This window comes from Colias philodice, chromosome 5, assembly GCF_061535455.1.
Source record: "Colias philodice isolate Cphi_HAF_F1 chromosome 5, ilColPhil1 Martin Lab GWU primary, whole genome shotgun sequence".
Classification (NCBI taxonomy): domain Eukaryota; kingdom Metazoa; phylum Arthropoda; class Insecta; order Lepidoptera; family Pieridae; genus Colias; species Colias philodice.
Window position 1 is genome coordinate 4,040,564 of NC_143090.1, and position 16,826 is coordinate 4,057,389.

A 16,826-nucleotide genomic window follows, 5' to 3' on the forward strand; every position below is an offset into this window, starting at 1 on the left:
CTTGCCAAAATAGAGAGCGGGTAACGTATCTAGCTTTTTTATATATCATAGATCTACATACTTTTATTTATAACATCATTGACTCGTCATGAATTATATATTTTTCATAAGTATGAATTTGAAAATGAAAATGTAGTACATAATTAAGCCAAATCACTTTATTGTAATATTTACACAATAAACATTTTTTTCTTTTATTTACAAGCATTTCACACAATTTACAACAACTGCACTTTCCCGTTACAATGCACGCATGACGCGACCGGTGGTGCGACGTTGCCGCTGTTACTGTACGCGTGGTGCACGAGCGCATTCACCGGTTCTTCGTTAAGGCGCTTCACGTCTATTGGCATTGCCATTACCTGAAAAATAACGAGGGGGATGGTATTTATTATAAAAATAAAATATTATTATGATGGTTTACATCAAATAAATATAAAGTATAGACATACAATAAATATCTAGACTCAATCACGCTAAAAAATTGTCTGAGGCAAAACTCTGCCTGTTCGTGTAATAGGCAGAGTTATAGCTGGCAAAGGTAATGGCACTGAATATAAAAAATTTCATTGTTTACAAACTATAATAAGAGCTAGATTTGAACAAAAATAAATTGAAGTATCATACACACCTGTTCTGCAAATTTCTCTCCATCCGTAACCCTGGCTAGGTTATCCAAATGTCCAATATCCTGCTTACATACATCGCTGCTTATATTTTCGGCCAGCTTCATGTTCACTAACGCCACATCCAATACATTTGTTGAATGAGGTATAGTCGCGCTGAAGTTAAGGTTGCCGATTGGTCGGTTACATAATTTCTTACTCCCCATATATTCTGATGCTGCTATATTCTCTAGCCACCTTTCATGGAGGCTGTATAAGTTTTTATATGTGCACAGCATCATGTCTCGCACCCTGCATCGTTCATCTAGTAATTGTTTGATTGCTTGTTGTAAATTAGCTGATTTCTCATTGAGAATCTTCTTGCATGCTGCTAATTCTTCTATCAGCAAACTGAAAAAGAACAATGTATTTATTATTATTGTGTTAATTATATGCAAAATTATATTGCATTTAGTATATACAATTTTCCTCTTATGTATTTGGGTGGCATAAAATGTCTTTTATAGGTATTTAATTTGAGCAATAATATTATAATAACCACAAAGAACTTTTTAGTTTTACCTTCATACCGAAATATGATCATTATTTGTTTTGTGGGTTTTTATTTTGGTGTTGATGTTTATAATATAACTAGCTTCTGCCCACGACTTTGTACGTGCATCCCCGTTTTTCCCCATTCCCGCAAGAATTTCGGGAAAACCTTTCTTAGCGGATGCCTACGTCCTAACATCTACCTGCATGCCAAATTTCAGCCCGATATGTTCAGTGGTTTGGGCTGTGCGTTGATAGATCACTATATCAGTCACCTTTGAGTTTTATATATATAGATAATTTATTTACCTGCTGGCTAAAAATTTGCTTCTCCACACTTCACACTGACCAGCAAGCCATTCAGTCTGTTCCTGAAATTGAATCACACAGCTTTTATACAATGTTTTGATTTGTTAAATATGTTGTAATTAAATGTTTCATTTTCTTATCTATTCCTTATAATGATATAAATTTAAAATGGGGAATCTGATAAATATTGTAAGATGGTCAATTCTTAGAAAAGATAATAAAATATTTACAATACTTTAATCTAAAAATCTATACAAGTAAATATTATAATATATTTAATTTTTATTTTAAAATAGGCAAAGCATGACAGGCAATTTATGAATTGCCAAAAACATCCATCAGTTATTAACGAGTTGAACATATTTATAGTAGATCAATTTTATTGAAACAAGTATGTTATAACAATTGTTCATTCATGTTCCAATTAAAATTCAAGGTCAATTTATTAAAGACCTACATTTATGTGATATTATAAATAAATTTCTTCAAATGTTTTAATGTAGTTTTAAATATATTTAATCTTATCACTTTAATATATAGATAGATAGATGATAGATATAAAAAATATTCAACCTGATGTGTAGATAGATGTTGTGCTGAATTAATTAAGGCATTGGCCAAGTGTTTCTTATCTTCATTTAATGATTGCACCTGCGTCTCCAAATCCTCACCCATTGATGCTACCAGCATAGTTTTCAATTCCTTATTTACCTGTTAATAATGTTGGTAAATTTAGAAGCTTGCATTATAATATATATTTTGAGGAAAACCTGCTGGAATACCACTACTTTTTATATGTATTTTTTCATAAATAAATTATAAATGTTAAATGGACAGTATCTTTTTGTGTAGCAAGGCTCATAATTTAAGGTTAATAATTACATAGTAAACCTTTCTAGTACAGTCAAAGTTCCTTATTCGCGCTTCCTTCATTCGTGGTTTCACTATTCGCGGGTGGAAAAAATGCGACCTAATTTCTATATTCGCGGCCCAAAATTCTTTATTCGCCGATCGAATCGGTACATACATATATGTATTTACCTAAATAAAAATCAATTGTTATTCTTTGAAAACGCCTAAACTACAACTACAAATTTATAATGTCGACTAAAAAACGAGTAAAAAGTGCTAAGCCATTGCCTAAACCTGAAGATAATACCTAATTAAATAGTAATTAATAAATCATAAAAGTATTTGCTTCCTTATTTTGTCACCTAGGAACGTATCCCCTATAACCCCATACAAATTACCATTCTATATTCACGGTTTCTCTATTCGCGGCACATTTACGGAACCTATTGCCCGCGAATAAAGAACTTTTACCTACTGTATTCTAAAAAATCAGGTTCAAAAGTATAAATTTCAATATTCAAGATACTTCACCTGAACTTGCTGCCTTAGCTGCTCATTCAAACTCTCATTCTCTTTTGTTAGTGCATCAATCTTTTTCTGCATTTCATCATCATGTGTTTTATTTTGATCAGTTTTGTCACTGCTTGTCATGTGCTTCAATCTTGGCTTAAACTCATTTAAATTTGTGTTCATTTGTGACATCTGAGACACGAGAGTGTTTATATCCATATGATTTCTTGACTTCTTTGTGCTTTTCGAAACTGTCTTTGGGTTCATTGGTTTAACAGCTGCAGGATAAGGCTCATATGGCACAAATTTTGGGTTTTTGGAATAAATATGGGTTTTCTTTTCTGTTGAAAAGACTTTCGTTGCATATACTTGGATAAGTCGTCCACCAGAGAGTGATTCTTTTTTCTTCACTAATTGAATAGGCTTAACATCAACTTTTTGCTTGGTTTCCGTGATTTTTTCTTCAGATTCCATACCATCGCCTGCAGTTCTTGCTTTCCCCATGATAACTGTTGTACAAATAAAATGGACATTGGGAAAATAAGGTAAAATACTTTAATAATTATTAAAATTCAAAGGCTTAATTTGGTACTTACTGTCATTAAATGGGGTGATGGAGTCCATATTGAGTGATTGCAGTATATTTCAAGAATATTTTTGAATATTATTAAAGATATTATAAACAATTATTAAATGGGTTAAAAATATATAAATTATTTATAGTTATTTACGCGAATTTTGGCATACGTTTACTGTTTATTTGTCATGTTTGACGTTGAGCGTTGACGATATATCAAATATTATCAGGTGACAAGTGTCAATTCATTCATCAGTTTAGAAATCTAAAGCCCTGGTTTGTCCTCAAGACTTTATTAGACTGAGCAATGGCTATAAGATAAAACAAATTATATAAATGTAAAACTTGCAATAGCAGCGGGAAATTCTTTTTGTTGCTGTTAATTAGTCTCGCTAGTATATGAAATATTTCTAAACGGTTGACTGTTCACTACAAAGTCCAAAAAGCTCGATTGTTCCTTTTTTGAGCGTTAAATATGTAGTTAATTTCTAGCAAGTATCTATAAAAAGAACCTCAAAGTAATCGGTAATAATTTTTCATATAATATGACAAGGGCATAACTTTCTCGTTAACACGCATCTAGCTGCTAGCCCCTCGCCCACATTAATCAGGCAATTACCTGACTTTTGTGTTATCATTCTGATACAATGTCAACCCATCCATGCCTTTAGGTATCTTAGATTTGTATGTAAAATAATGAGAGTAAACGAGAGCGCAAGATCACTGTTACTGGGCGGGGCCAGGTCATAGAAGAAAATAATAAGAAAATATGTGATTTAAGGAAAAGTGTGGGTTAAATTGGGGAACATAAAACAATTTGTATCTATAAAAATTTATTACAATAAATAATAATCCACTAAAGCACATAATAAATTAGGCATTAAGAGTAGATTCTAACTCTCCGTTCTCTAAAAGCTCCTTGATTATATCAAGACCACCAATCAATTCTCCTTTCACATACACTTGAGGGTAGGTTGGCCATTGGGAGAACTCCTTTAGACCTTGACGCACTTCCTCATCAGTTAAAATATCAAATGTATCATATTGGACTCTGCAACAAACACATATAATATAAAAAGATTTAAACGGAATTAAATTTGGAAAGACATATCTTTACATAGAATGATAATAAATTAATTTGACAGAATGTTAATAAATATAAAGCAGTAAGGAAGATCATGTTATATTAGTAGTTATCTAAAAAATGCTGTGTATGCATTAGGATTCATTTTCAAAATCTCCATTATGCACAAGATTCAACCAGAAAATTCAATGAGGAACAATAATCATTAAACAAAGTTGTATTTCTAATAAATGACTACTGAATTTACTATCACTCTCAATTATTATTGTTAAGATGTTTATATAATTAATCTTATGATACTATTTTATACCATGACCTTAGGTTATCCACAACAAGTATATGTTATGATTTATTACAATATATTTTAATATTTAACCTACAAAATTTTCAAAATAATTAAAAATGTAATACAGAATACAAAAAAAGAAAAAAATAATATTTATACATTACAGGAATCTATAACATTCCAATCTTGTTTCTAAGCACTAGTTAATAAGTAACAATAAATACAAGGAGAACAAGAATGTAAATTCATAACATAAATTCTAAGCACCATTTACATTACTTTATGATTAGCTTTAAATTCATAAAATTGTTATGGTAATAGGATTGGTATGGATTAAAAAAAGACGGGTTGCACTCCGGGAGTGCCGGCAGAAGTGAAAACTTGATTATTAACGTTGAGCATGTTTGATATCCATCCGTCTTACGCTTTTTCGATCAGGTCACGTGTCCTGACGCAAGTTTAAGATTTTATACCCATTACAGAAAAAGTGCTCAACGCCGCTTAAGAAGTTTTCACTTCAAAAAAATCAATAAAATAGTAGTAGAATGTATAAAATAAAATTTACATACCCTGTTTCATTTAATATGTGGATAAGCTGTTTACTAAAGCCACACCTCGGTCCATCCCTTGTACCTTTCATAAATACCATAACATTGTGTTTATTTATAAGGCTCTTCAGGCGTTCTTCTAAGGATTGCTTGGGGGATTCATTCTGAACAGACTTCCCGGCACTATATGATTTTACCTTAGAAGACATTTGAGCGACATCCACACCATCGATTCTATCAATTTGTTGACTATTTTTGAAAAATATAACAGTTGGAACTGAATCTATCTGTAACAAAGTTTATTGAATCAAGTATTTTTTTACTTATATATTATAATGAATCAAATTATTTTATCAAATCATTAATACCTTATACTTTAATGATACTTCTGAAAGACTTTCAGCATCACATACACCAAATTGGGTCCCAAAGTTTTTGGCTTCAGGTAATTTTATCAGTTCTTGCAGAACATCAGTGACTTGCTTACACTGTTCAGCCCATTCTGCAGAAAAATGGACTACACTAAGAGAAGACGAACTGAAAGAATGTAAATAGAAATGAAGTCCACATACATTAGAAATAGTATACATATTTGAAATATTTATTAGTTTCAAGTGAAAACATAAAATGAAGGACATTTCGTCTGATTTTTTTTAACAATACAAACCTTATAAAACTGTTGAATTTGTCGATTGTATCAATAACAATGACCGACATTCTTGGAGGTTATATTATCCTTAATAAATTGTAGAAACCGTTCTATGTCAATATTATAACAAAATGTTGTACTTTAAATGTATTCACTAACTGCTGACACTAAAAGCTAGATTTTCTACAATCCAAATCCCTCGAAACTTCGAAAGATTTTCCTCAGACTTTATTGACAAGAAACTGAAGTAGTAATTTTGGCATTGGCAATTTCGTCTTTTGAGGCAAATGGCAATTTTGAAATCGATTGATTGACATTTAAATATCGCCATAGAGCATATTTGGTTTAATCTGTGGGAATGCTCGAAATATCGCTGCCCGCTGGTGGACCAATACAAAGACTGCCTACGACCTTAGATCATTATGTAATATGGATAACACTCGCAGGCGTTTCCCCTTTTGCCGAGGTATAAGATTATTCGAATCGAAAAATCTTATGCTTTCATAAAAACTACTTGCGTAATCGATTACAAACACTCTGCGTATTCGTATTCGTATTCTACATCGAAAGGACGTCTGCGAGTGCTCCGCTAAAAACTAAAAATGACGTTTTGCACTGTCAAGACTTGCAGAAGCAATTCAAACATGTCGAATATTAAAAAAGATGGAATAACCTTTCATTTGTGTATATTTTTTAATTTTTTTTAACGTACATTTCTATTTAAATGCAATTTCTAATAATCGTTGATGTATCGTTTAGCGATACGATCAAGACAAATAATCGAGTCATGTTTACTCGATCATTGATGCGGCCCCACGAGACTATCATGGAAAGAAAATATACAAATTTAATCTTTATATACTAAGAGATAAAGTTGAATTTAAAACGCGATAATGAACCGCATTCCTTACGAGACAACTTGGAATGAAATACAAATTTAATCTTTATGAACTTAGTGAGAGAGTTGAATTTAAAAACTCGTCACTTAAAAGGTCGTAAATTTTTACGACTTTCGTGACACAAATTATTTTTGTGAATGTGTGATTGTGTTTCAATAGTGTGAGTTACTACCGCACCAAAATCAGCAGAAAGTTTAGTTAGAACATTTGCCAGCGTACTCCATCCATTTCTTAATGATCTAAGCCTACGACCAAACGACCAAAAGAGTTATGAAATGAATTCACAAACAAATTACATAAATCAATATAAATGATCTAAGGTTATGAAATTAAATATTATTTTCTGTGGTTATTTTGTACTTTATATGGCAGCTTGAATTAATAATGATTTAAAAACCAAAATTCCTATTCTACACAAATTAGTTAAACATTCGCTAATATTCATTTCTTAACGGTACATAAACGTACTATAATAACACAGTGTACTGTATAACTATCGGTTTAAATGTGTGGGTTTGGCGACAATGGTTTTCATAGTAATTATGACATTATAGCACTTCTATTTGTTTTTAATGTTCTGTGTATAATAATATACTATGTACGCTAGCTCGTTTGATATCTAAGCCATAGCCCAAGGAATATTTTAACGAGATATTTACTTTACACGTTTTCGTGTATAATCTATGGTTCAAACTAAAGTATTAAAAAAATCTCGAAAAAAATACTGTCATCTGTCCGGTGTCAAACTGGATTTTTGATTGTCATTTAGCAGCTTGTGTCAGATATGCGGTGTGGTTGAGGTTACAAAATATGAATCAAGAATATTGAATTAAATAAATAAGAAATTGTCACAAAACTATTATAGATTTCACAAAGCAATAATTTTTATACAAAATGGCTACGGTATCCACGGCTCCAGCTCCTGGAATGCATCAAATCGATTTATCGAAGTTAAATTTGCACCAGTTGGCTCAACTGAAACAACAATTAGATCAAGTAAGCCTTTGACAGCCTTAAAAATGTCTTTTTATGTTTTAAATGTTCATAAACTTATGAAAATTTATGGTTACAGGAGCTGACTGTTTTCCAAGATTCATTACATACTCTAAAAATTGCTCAGCGTAAGTTTGTAGAATCTGGTGAGAGTGTTGATAAAATCAAGCCAACAGCGAAGGGCGAAACGATCCTTGTCCCTCTTACTGGCTCAATGTATGTGCCTGGAATTTTAGCAGATACACAGAATGTTATAATTGATATTGGAACGGGTTATTATGCACAAAAGGTAATATATTCTTTCATATATTATGTAATTTCACACCATTCATTTGTACATATATTTGGTACGGTTACTTTGATAGTGTTACATGAAATTCATAAATGCCATAAGTCCTTGTATAGTTTCAAATTTATAACATAAATGTGTTTAATTTCAGGACATTGAAGGTGCCAAAGACTATTTTAAGAGAAAAGTAAAGTTTGTAACGGAGCAAATGGAAAAAATTCAAGTAATGGGAATTGAGAAGTCCAAAGTTCGGGAAGCAATAGTTATGATGATGGAAATGAAAATACAGGCGCAGGCTCAGGCGCAAAAGTCTATGACATAACATAGTGTTTTAATAACATATTATCCCTCACTAGTTTGTATTATGTATATTTCTATACACTATTTAACAGTTGATTTATTCAGTTCACAATTTTGAGTTCTTCCACTTTAAAATTTATTTGTCACGCTAAAAATAGACAGGTTTAAAGCTATAAGTTATATGAAATGCAGGTTCCATTCACGAAAAAATAGAAATGTCCTTTCCTATAGTTCAGTTAAATGTCGGAGCTTTAGAAGTATTCAATTTGTATTTACAATATGAGATTTTAAACATATAAAAACATGAGTATGTTGCATGCATATAATCTGTATTTATTAATACTGTTGTAATTTGCTTTGAATTTGTATGTTTAATTTGCAAAAGTATTTTATAGATATTGATAAAAAATTTGCAAAATTCAATGCATATTGTGTCTCCTTAAAGGTAAGTACCTTACCTTATAAATTGATTTTAAAATATGTACTGTGTTTTAACTGCAAAATTTAATAACATTTCCTGTTGAATTCAGGTATTATAATTTAAAAAATTTTTGCTTACTAAAAAATAAATTTTTAAATTGTATACTGATTTTTTGTTATAAATCCATTTTTATATTAGTTTTGTATCCCTAAACCTGTAATGTTTCTTAAGAAGGTATGTAAGGATCATAATTTAAAATCCTTTAAAGTTTAAATTATTATTAATGGATTTAGTTGTTCCACAATTTTGCTCTACAATAATTATGTGCATAAAAAATTGAAAGTTGAATGTTGAAATATTTTACAGTAGCCATACCATTAGTTGAGATAAATCTCTCCTTACTTAAATGGGAATCGTCATTATATCAAGTGGTCTGTGGTAGGACACTTCATTATGCCCTAGCATATTATTTTTTGGTAGTTTTTGAATTATTGTTTCATTATGATAGGTTTCACTACTTTATTTATGAACTTATGTGATGTATGCAACAAGAAATAGCTGCTTAGAAGTAGATAATATTAACTGCAACTTCATTTGCGGGAACTAAAGAGTTTTAACATTATGTCATGCAAAGAAATGACGTTAAAAATATAATTTGGCAATTATTAATAAAATTCTTGAATAAAAAAATGTTGTGTGGTTTTATGAAACCACGGTAAAAGTGAAACTGTTCGAACGGTTCCGAACACTGCTTTGTGTAGCGCATGTCGCGTGACGGTCGGCTGCCGAGTAGGTATTCCTACTCGGCAGCCGCGATACACGCGACATGCGCTACACAGACCAAAAAGATTGAGACGATGTAATAAAAGTTTCACTTTAAAAAATGCCCGTTTAATAATGTTTGTCCGGTGACACCTTAGGTTCCTAATTTTTTTAATAATGTTATAGCTACTGGCCTTTTATTTTGTAATCTAAGGCTACTGGCTTGCTACTGGATTCTAAAAATTTGTCAAATAGTTTGAGGGCACTTTGAAATTCTTATTTATTACAGACAGAGCTCGGTGATCTACAAATTTTCAAAATGCCTCCAAAAGGATGTAGTAAAATTAGCTATGACTTCAAGGTCCATTTTATTTTATTATTGCATACCTACATAAACCAGGCGTGTACAGATGTATCTGAGGTAATATGGATAATACCTTCATCGAAATTATAGAAATGAATCACTTTATTTGTTATTATTATAAGGTTTATAATTGGGAAACAAAAAAAGAAAAACAGCATGCGACACCAAATGATTTATTTTTTAATAGGCCAAAATGATAGCACTGATATCTACAATACACTGTTTAATTAACTATGTAATTACTAATATCTACAATGTCTTACAGTCACGAAAAAATATTAAACTAAATAAGGCAACGACTATTCCTTAATTTCATAAACAATATAATCTTAGTGTCGTAAATTATAATATTATAATAAAGAAGTTTAATTCTTGTTAAACGTGAACATGTGAACATTAATTTTAATATTTTAAATTCATTATTAACAAATTTACAAAGTTACGGCCGCACAATGCATAATTTGCAATATTTGTATGAAATTGTAGTCTTCTTGGATTTTTTAGACGACTACAAAGTAATGGAAAATGTTATATTAACAATGAAGCGGGCTTTATATTTAGTATAATAATTACTATAAATTGAGTAATGTTTTTGAGATCATATAGCTATTTATGAATCATATTCGAATATAAATAATTCATTATCCTGTATTATTGTGGATGTAAAATATTTAACTATGTATATCAATTAAACACTAGAAGTAAATATGTGTAGGTATTTACAATTTAATACATGATTACTTATTATGTAAGTCGTATCTGTTATTTTTATATAAATTATAGGCGATACCAAGAACTAACGCCTTAGGCGATGTTTTAAAATTTATTTTTTTCATCAGAAATAACGTCCGTTTCCATTTCTGACATTCCGGTTAATGTTGCAAAGATTGGTAGATGTTATTGGGTTTATTCTATACAAAAAGGTTACTCGCCTGTTCGGCGAAATCCTTATCTCAAATGGTGTAATATTCAGGAGCAAAATCATTAGCGAGGTTAGAAAGGAAGTGGAAGTCTGATGAGGAATTAGAGTTATCACCTGCAGCACCTGTAGGCGCAGCGTGTGATGCCTCGTAAAATTGTTGAAAAGAGCTGTAACTGTCATTGCATTCGCTGTTGCCAGCGTATGTTTCGCCGCTTGTTTGAGTTCCGGCATAAGTGCTTGCTGTAGCACCGCTGCTTTGGCCGCTATATGCAGCTCCGTCGTAGTAGGAACCTTTTGCGTATTCCGCACCATGAGCAGGTTTCTGCCCATCACTGGCATAGTAGCTGTGCTCATTCGGCCCACCCTCATGATAATGGTATCCGTAATGGCTGTTAGCGTAAGCCATGTGTTCACTTGAGTAACCTTGTGCCTGGTCATATCCAGGATGTCCATATCCAGCTTGATCTTTTGCGTAGTTAGAATAACTATAGTTTTGATACATTTCGTGCGGGTATGTTTGCCTTGTCACTATTCCATTAGTAGACCGCGCGGACGGGGAGCCGTCTGTTCTTACACTTTGATGGTTTCTAGAGTAGGTGTGTTGATCATTGCCCTGTAATCCTGCAGTGTAGCCTTCGTAGGATCTGGATCCCTGGGGATATTGTGCTAATTTACCTACAAACTGTTTGCTGTCCATGCGGAAATCAGGATGAGGTACAAATTGTCCAGGAGGAGCGTTACCTCTAATAACGTATGGTGGTATTGCATTTGGGACTGCTTGATGCGGTGGACCGGGAGGAACGTTAGGGGGAGAAGGCCGCGCATAATGACCGAGGGGACTTTGATGCATGCTGGATGGAGTTCCCGGTGTCGAAGAAGGAGTAAGGTTAACAGAAGAAAACTTTCCTGCATCTGTTAACCCACCGATGCCAATCAGTCCATCTTTAGAAGAAGATGGTGAAACTTTGCAGCCGATTGTATCAAGAGATGGTGACCGTTTCCTTGCTTCTTGTTTGATACGTTTTGCTAAGTTACGAGGAGCAGAAATGTTTGGTGGATGCGAATCCCTCGAATCTTCTTCAGCTAGCTTATCGAGCGATGATGACGAGGCGACGCTAGACGCTCCGTCGCTTGCAAAACTATTGTTGTTAGTTGCACTGGGTGTATTATTGTTTCGTGTACGCGATGATAATTCGGGTATATCTTCAGTTGGGGAGCACAAGGCGCCCGGAGGTAATTCGCAACCTTGACAACTTTTCTTCCCTGACAATGGTCCATCATCATCAGTGAATTTATCAAGCCCTGTTTTACTCTTGCCTCCCTCTGAAGTTGTCGAGTCTTTGTCATCGCCGTCTTCACTTTTACTTAGTGTTTGACGTTTATGTTTCATGCGTCTGTTTTGGAACCAAACCTTTACCTGCAATTATTAGACATTATATTAAAATAAAATCTTAAATGACACATTTTTTAATTTATATGATATGTACGTAGTTATAGTATGTATGAAAAAAAAATATTTTATTACCTGTCGCTCTGTTAGGTCGAGAGACGCCGCGATTTCGATTCGCCTAGGTCTGCATAGATATTTATTAAAGTGAAATTCTTTCTCTAGCTCCAATAGTTGTGTGTTTGTGTATGCTGTACGCAATCTCCGTGGAAGTCCATTTTCTGAAATAAAAGAATAGAACTATATAAATATGTTTGTATTTAAAACACAAAATTGGTTTCATTATGAAAAATATAAAAACGTAGCCTTAAAATACTGTAAATTCCAGCTGCAAATATAAGTTTCTTTTAATTACACCCTGTTTTGTAAAGAAGGGTTAAAATACCGTCGAAATTTTCTGTACTCGTAAGTAGCACTTTTCAATGATGTCATGTATACGCTGTATAAAATTATTGTGTTCTTGGAAATGTTACAGGGTTATAACTTATAAGCACGGGTTCCTTTAATGTAATAACTTGATCGCATGTCAGAGCACCGCCCTTGACGCCATTGTGTCGAAACTGTTCTTTTTACCACAAATACGAATTGGAATTCGAAATTCAAATTACAAAGGGCGGCGAATAATGGGGCGATCGCGTTCGCGTGACGATTCCACCGCGCGTGTGTATTCGCATCATAATTTGGGGTACTATTCTTAACTGCGTGGAATTAGGGACTATAATGGTCGGTTTGAGTTTCGCGTGTAACTTTGTTCTGGGTGGTTCTCGAATGACGTTTTCGTCAACTAGCGCATGTTCTATTGGACAGGGGCAGCTGTCAATCAAACGTTACTCCGTTGTTTCCGCATGTTGGTTTTAGCTCCGTCTATATTAAAACATTGTAGGTACATACCTACGTATTTATTAAATGCTATATGATAGGGTCGTACGCCCCCTTTAAAAATATTCTTTTATTATTTCGCTATGTGCAAGTTATTTTTATCAACCAAGCAGCAAAGTTTGTATGTAAATAATAATTTAACGCGTATACTTACGATACCTATATTTTATACTAAAGAACTTTACAGCTCGTATAAGTAGTTAGTAAATTATCAGTTAACTGGACTTGAAACCCGATAGCCCTTGGTCAGCTACTAGAATAATAATTATGAGTAAAGCGGTAGCTTATAGTACAATCGCATGCAAAATTCTGCGTATTGAATTATATTATGGTGTTATTTTAGATTAGATTTGAATTATAGACATTTTAAACATTGAGTTTAGGTTCCTACTGTATACTGCACAAGTGCACATACCTAAGTATTGTACATTTCGAAAATGTATTTTCAATAAATCCGTACTAATAACAAATAGGTAACTAGGTAGAGCGGATACAAGGAAAGTGGAAAAGTAACAATAAAAGATTCGAGTATACAACTTTTTATGATTATTTCTATTGAATATGATCCAGAAGAAATTTTTGTAATTTATTCGAAATATTTGTATTAAGTTTGGTAAGACTAATAAAAGTAACATCGGGAAATAAAATAATTTGATCATCAAAGGAAAAACTCAAACAGAAGACAATTTATTGATCACACAAAATCCATATTCCTGCCATGGGAACAATACTGCTTTAATGATGAATAACGTACAGCGCTTCTCTGTATGACTGTCCAAATTTGAGAAATGCAAGAGCGTGGCAAGTTTTTGCTAATAATGGATGGTATTATGCGAGTGGAGGTGCGCATAATGTGAACATTATGGGGATGTCCCCACTTCCGTGTCGCTGAACTTTATAGATTTACGGATGTCGATAAATTGGCGACTGTTTTTATACAAGTTAGAAGTGTTTATATGATGTAAGTATATTTGGTTCTTTCATAGTGTCTTGTTTTAATTACTGGCCGAATGTCATGGGTTGCAAGGTTTGCAAGGATATCAACATAAAATATTGCCTATGTAACTTGATAAAGCTGTAGTTTTCTAATGGTAAGAATTTTAAAAATAAGTGGTTCAGTTTGCGTTACATCATAACAAAAAATCTTTCGATAATTGAAGAAATTAGTGCAATGGATAAGATTATATCATCCTATTCACAGAAATTCATAGGTAAGGTAATAGCATAATTATTAAAGTTTGTTGCTGCGTTTAACATTGACTGATTTGCCGTTGGTTGACCCGTGGAAACAACCGTTTCTACGAAATTTCATACGAAGTCAACAATTCGTTATGCATGTTCATGGAATTCGGTTTCCGTAATTTGAAATTATTCTGTAATAAATTTTATCTTATATATAAAAATGAATCGCAAAATGTGTTGGTAAGCGCATAACTCGAGAAGGGCTGAACCGATTTCGATAATTCTTTTTTTATTATATTCCTTGAAGTACGAGGATGGTTTTTATGTAGAGAAAACGTAAATATGTACCACGGGCGAAGCCGGGGCGGACCGCTAGTTACCTATACTTATTCTTAACACAATAGGTACTATCAATTATACAGCAGTAGTTAAGCTAAGTTTAACCTAACACTAGTGTCCTGTTTCTTCAAGTCTTTATAATAATCCACATTTAATGCAAAATGTAAAAAAAAAAATAGAAAACTTCAAATTCAATATGAAGTAGGTAAGATCGCCATTGTATTCTATTACAATAATACAAATGTTTCCCAGCCAAATAGCTTGTTGTCATATAAAACAAGTGGGTAATAAATGATGTTACGCTGTGACCCTTGCTGAGAGCGGGCTGAACGGAAGATTTACTGCGAATTAAGGGTCACTGCATCTCTAGGTGTTACGTCCGCACTTCATTTGATAATATCGTGTAACCTTTATTGAATTATTTGGTCACGTGTAATGTGGTAAACTTGGAATTTATCTGTGGGTTAGGTATGGTACAACAACACATTATAATGTAGCAAGGCTTCACTAGTTATAAAAATGGACAATATTTTCCGAAATAGTTCTAGATTCATAGTTACTGAATAATAATTATTTGTGTAAAAAAGTGGATACATCTTATATTGCAATTGAAAAAGAAACTGTATCTGACTACGTCTACCTACATGAAGACAAGTAACACATACCTATCTATAAATCACCTTCAAAGTTCAAATTTGAATAATGCCTTATATTTATTTAAAGTCGGCTGTTTAAATTAAACACCATTAAATAAAAACAGTAATTCATTACATTTAATATCCATTGTCAAATTTACAGCAAGTACCTACGCAATGACTGACGAAACAATGAGCGCATTCAGAACAATAAATGTTATAATATTAATTTTAACTGTCGTAAGTGTAAATGGCACTTAACAAAGTTCGTAGTTGTAAACAATTTGCAAAGAATATGTGCTGAGAACGGGCCCTAGGGGCAAGTTTGAATAATTAATCAACAGCCGAAAGGATTAATGTGGTGGCCAGTTGGCGGTTGGATGCCATTAGAGAACGTTCGATGCCCTGCCGACTAAATGCCGTGGTCACATTATTTGTGTCGGGTTTAGGAGCATATGGTAGAGGGTTTGAAATTACGGATACCTAATTGATTTTCTCAAATGCTACGGCCCTTTCCGTGTTTATTTTACTGCATGTGATGTTTTTTGGTTGTCCCAATTGGTTAGAGATTTGAATCATTGAACTAACAAATGCAAAGATTTCAATTAAATATGGTTTAAGTACCTATGCATCACTCATAAATTCTTGAATAAAATTAATTGGATTGACTGAAAAACAAAAGAGATACAGCGTTAATGCGTTTGATATTATTAATTACAGAAGATGTACAGTCATGAGCAATAATATATGCCTAGGGGGCGATGTGCAAAAATATCTGTCACTAGAACTAATTCAATAATATCTGTCTGCCCGTATACAGCAAAAATATCTGACATTAGTAGGCAGCATAATAAAGTGGCATCAAAATTATGTGACGAAAATGTTACAGCAAATAATTGTGACAACCTCTCACGGCATAAATATGTGACATCAACTAGGAAGCAATAATATCTGACACAATTTCGTATTTCTGTATTTTGCATCGATTCCTCATACAAATCTATACTAATATTATAAAGAGGAAAGGTTTGTATGTATGTATGTATGGTTTTCACGCATAAACTACTGGACCGATTTTGATGAAATTTGGCACAGATAATCTTTAGACCCTGAGAAAGAACATAGGCTACCTTTTATTTCGAAATATGTACCACGGGTGAAGCCGGGGCCGACCGCTAGTCATAAATATGTGACATCAACTAGGTGGCAATAATATCTGACACAATTTCATATTTCTATATTTTGCATAGATTCCTCACAAAAAGCATAAATATGTGAAATCAACTAGGAAGCAATAATATCTGACACAATTTCATATTTCTATATTTTGCATAGATTCCTCACAAAAAGCATAAATATGTGACATCAACTAGGAAGCAATAATATCTGACACAATTTCATATTTCTATATTTTGCATCGAT

General features: G+C 32.8%; 4 protein-coding genes across 4 annotated transcripts in view; 1 reads left to right on the forward strand and 3 right to left on the reverse strand.

Moving 5' to 3' along the window:
- Window positions 1-151: 151 nt before the first annotated feature.
- LOC149488389 (golgin-45) lies at window positions 152-3,596 on the reverse strand. The gene is made up of 6 exons (XM_089695525.1): window positions 3,425-3,596; window positions 2,850-3,337; window positions 2,040-2,177; window positions 1,467-1,528; window positions 632-1,016; window positions 152-362 (listed from the first exon to the last, which is right to left on the reverse strand). Exons 1-6 carry the CDS (start codon window positions 3,450-3,452, stop codon window positions 219-221), a joined length of 1,245 nt encoding a protein of 414 aa, XP_089551651.1. The 5' UTR covers window positions 3,453-3,596; the 3' UTR covers window positions 152-218.
- Window positions 3,597-4,221: 625 nt separating this feature from the next.
- On the reverse strand, window positions 4,222-6,305 carry Grx3 (Glutaredoxin 3). The gene is made up of 4 exons (XM_089695526.1): window positions 5,991-6,305; window positions 5,692-5,860; window positions 5,345-5,610; window positions 4,222-4,456 (listed from the first exon to the last, which is right to left on the reverse strand). The coding sequence occupies exons 1-4, from the start codon at window positions 6,038-6,040 to the stop codon at window positions 4,279-4,281; spliced, it is 663 nt and encodes a 220-aa protein (XP_089551652.1). The 5' UTR covers window positions 6,041-6,305; the 3' UTR covers window positions 4,222-4,278.
- A 1,262-nt stretch (window positions 6,306-7,567) lies between these two features.
- Pfdn5 (prefoldin 5) lies at window positions 7,568-9,036 on the forward strand. Its single transcript, XM_089695527.1, has 3 exons — window positions 7,568-7,867; window positions 7,944-8,153; window positions 8,305-9,036. The coding sequence occupies exons 1-3, from the start codon at window positions 7,766-7,768 to the stop codon at window positions 8,473-8,475; spliced, it is 483 nt and encodes a 160-aa protein (XP_089551653.1). The 5' UTR covers window positions 7,568-7,765; the 3' UTR covers window positions 8,476-9,036.
- Window positions 9,037-10,168: 1,132 nt separating this feature from the next.
- Window positions 10,169-16,826, reverse strand: part of pb (homeobox proposcipedia) — a 52,810-nt gene continuing 46,152 nt past the window's right edge. The window contains exons 3-4 of the mRNA XM_089694968.1: window positions 12,448-12,590; window positions 10,169-12,339 (exon numbers count right to left, since the gene is read on the reverse strand). Of these exons, the coding sequence (XP_089551094.1) occupies window positions 10,954-12,339; window positions 12,448-12,590 (1,529 nt within the window). The 3' untranslated portion in view covers window positions 10,169-10,953. The remainder of the gene's footprint in view (window positions 12,340-12,447; window positions 12,591-16,826) is intronic.

Excerpts from the sequence above, each read along its gene's own strand:
- LOC149488389 (XM_089695525.1), bottom strand. The coding sequence starts at position 3,452 with ATGGACTCCATCACCCCATTTAATGACA. Across the intron at positions 3,338-3,424 it reads CATCACCCCATTTAATGACA|TTATCATGGGGAAAGCAAGA; the intron begins GTAAGTACCAAA and ends TTTGTACAACAG. Across the intron at positions 1,529-2,039 it reads AACATCTATCTACACATCAG|GAACAGACTGAATGGCTTGC; the intron begins GTTGAATATTTT and ends ATTCAATTTCAG.
- Grx3 (XM_089695526.1), bottom strand. The coding sequence starts at position 6,040 with ATGTCGGTCATTGTTATTGATACAATCGACAAATTCAACAGTTTTATA. Across the intron at positions 5,611-5,691 it reads AAGTATCATTAAAGTATAAG|ATAGATTCAGTTCCAACTGT; the intron begins GTATTAATGATT and ends ACTTTGTTACAG. Across the intron at positions 4,457-5,344 it reads CACATATTAAATGAAACAGG|AGTCCAATATGATACATTTG; the intron begins GTATGTAAATTT and ends TGTTTGTTGCAG.
- Pfdn5 (XM_089695527.1), top strand. The coding sequence starts at position 7,766 with ATGGCTACGGTATCCACGGCTCCAGCTCCTGGAATGCATCAAATCGAT. Across the intron at positions 7,868-7,943 it reads TGAAACAACAATTAGATCAA|GAGCTGACTGTTTTCCAAGA; the intron begins GTAAGCCTTTGA and ends TTATGGTTACAG. Across the intron at positions 8,154-8,304 it reads CGGGTTATTATGCACAAAAG|GACATTGAAGGTGCCAAAGA; the intron begins GTAATATATTCT and ends GTTTAATTTCAG.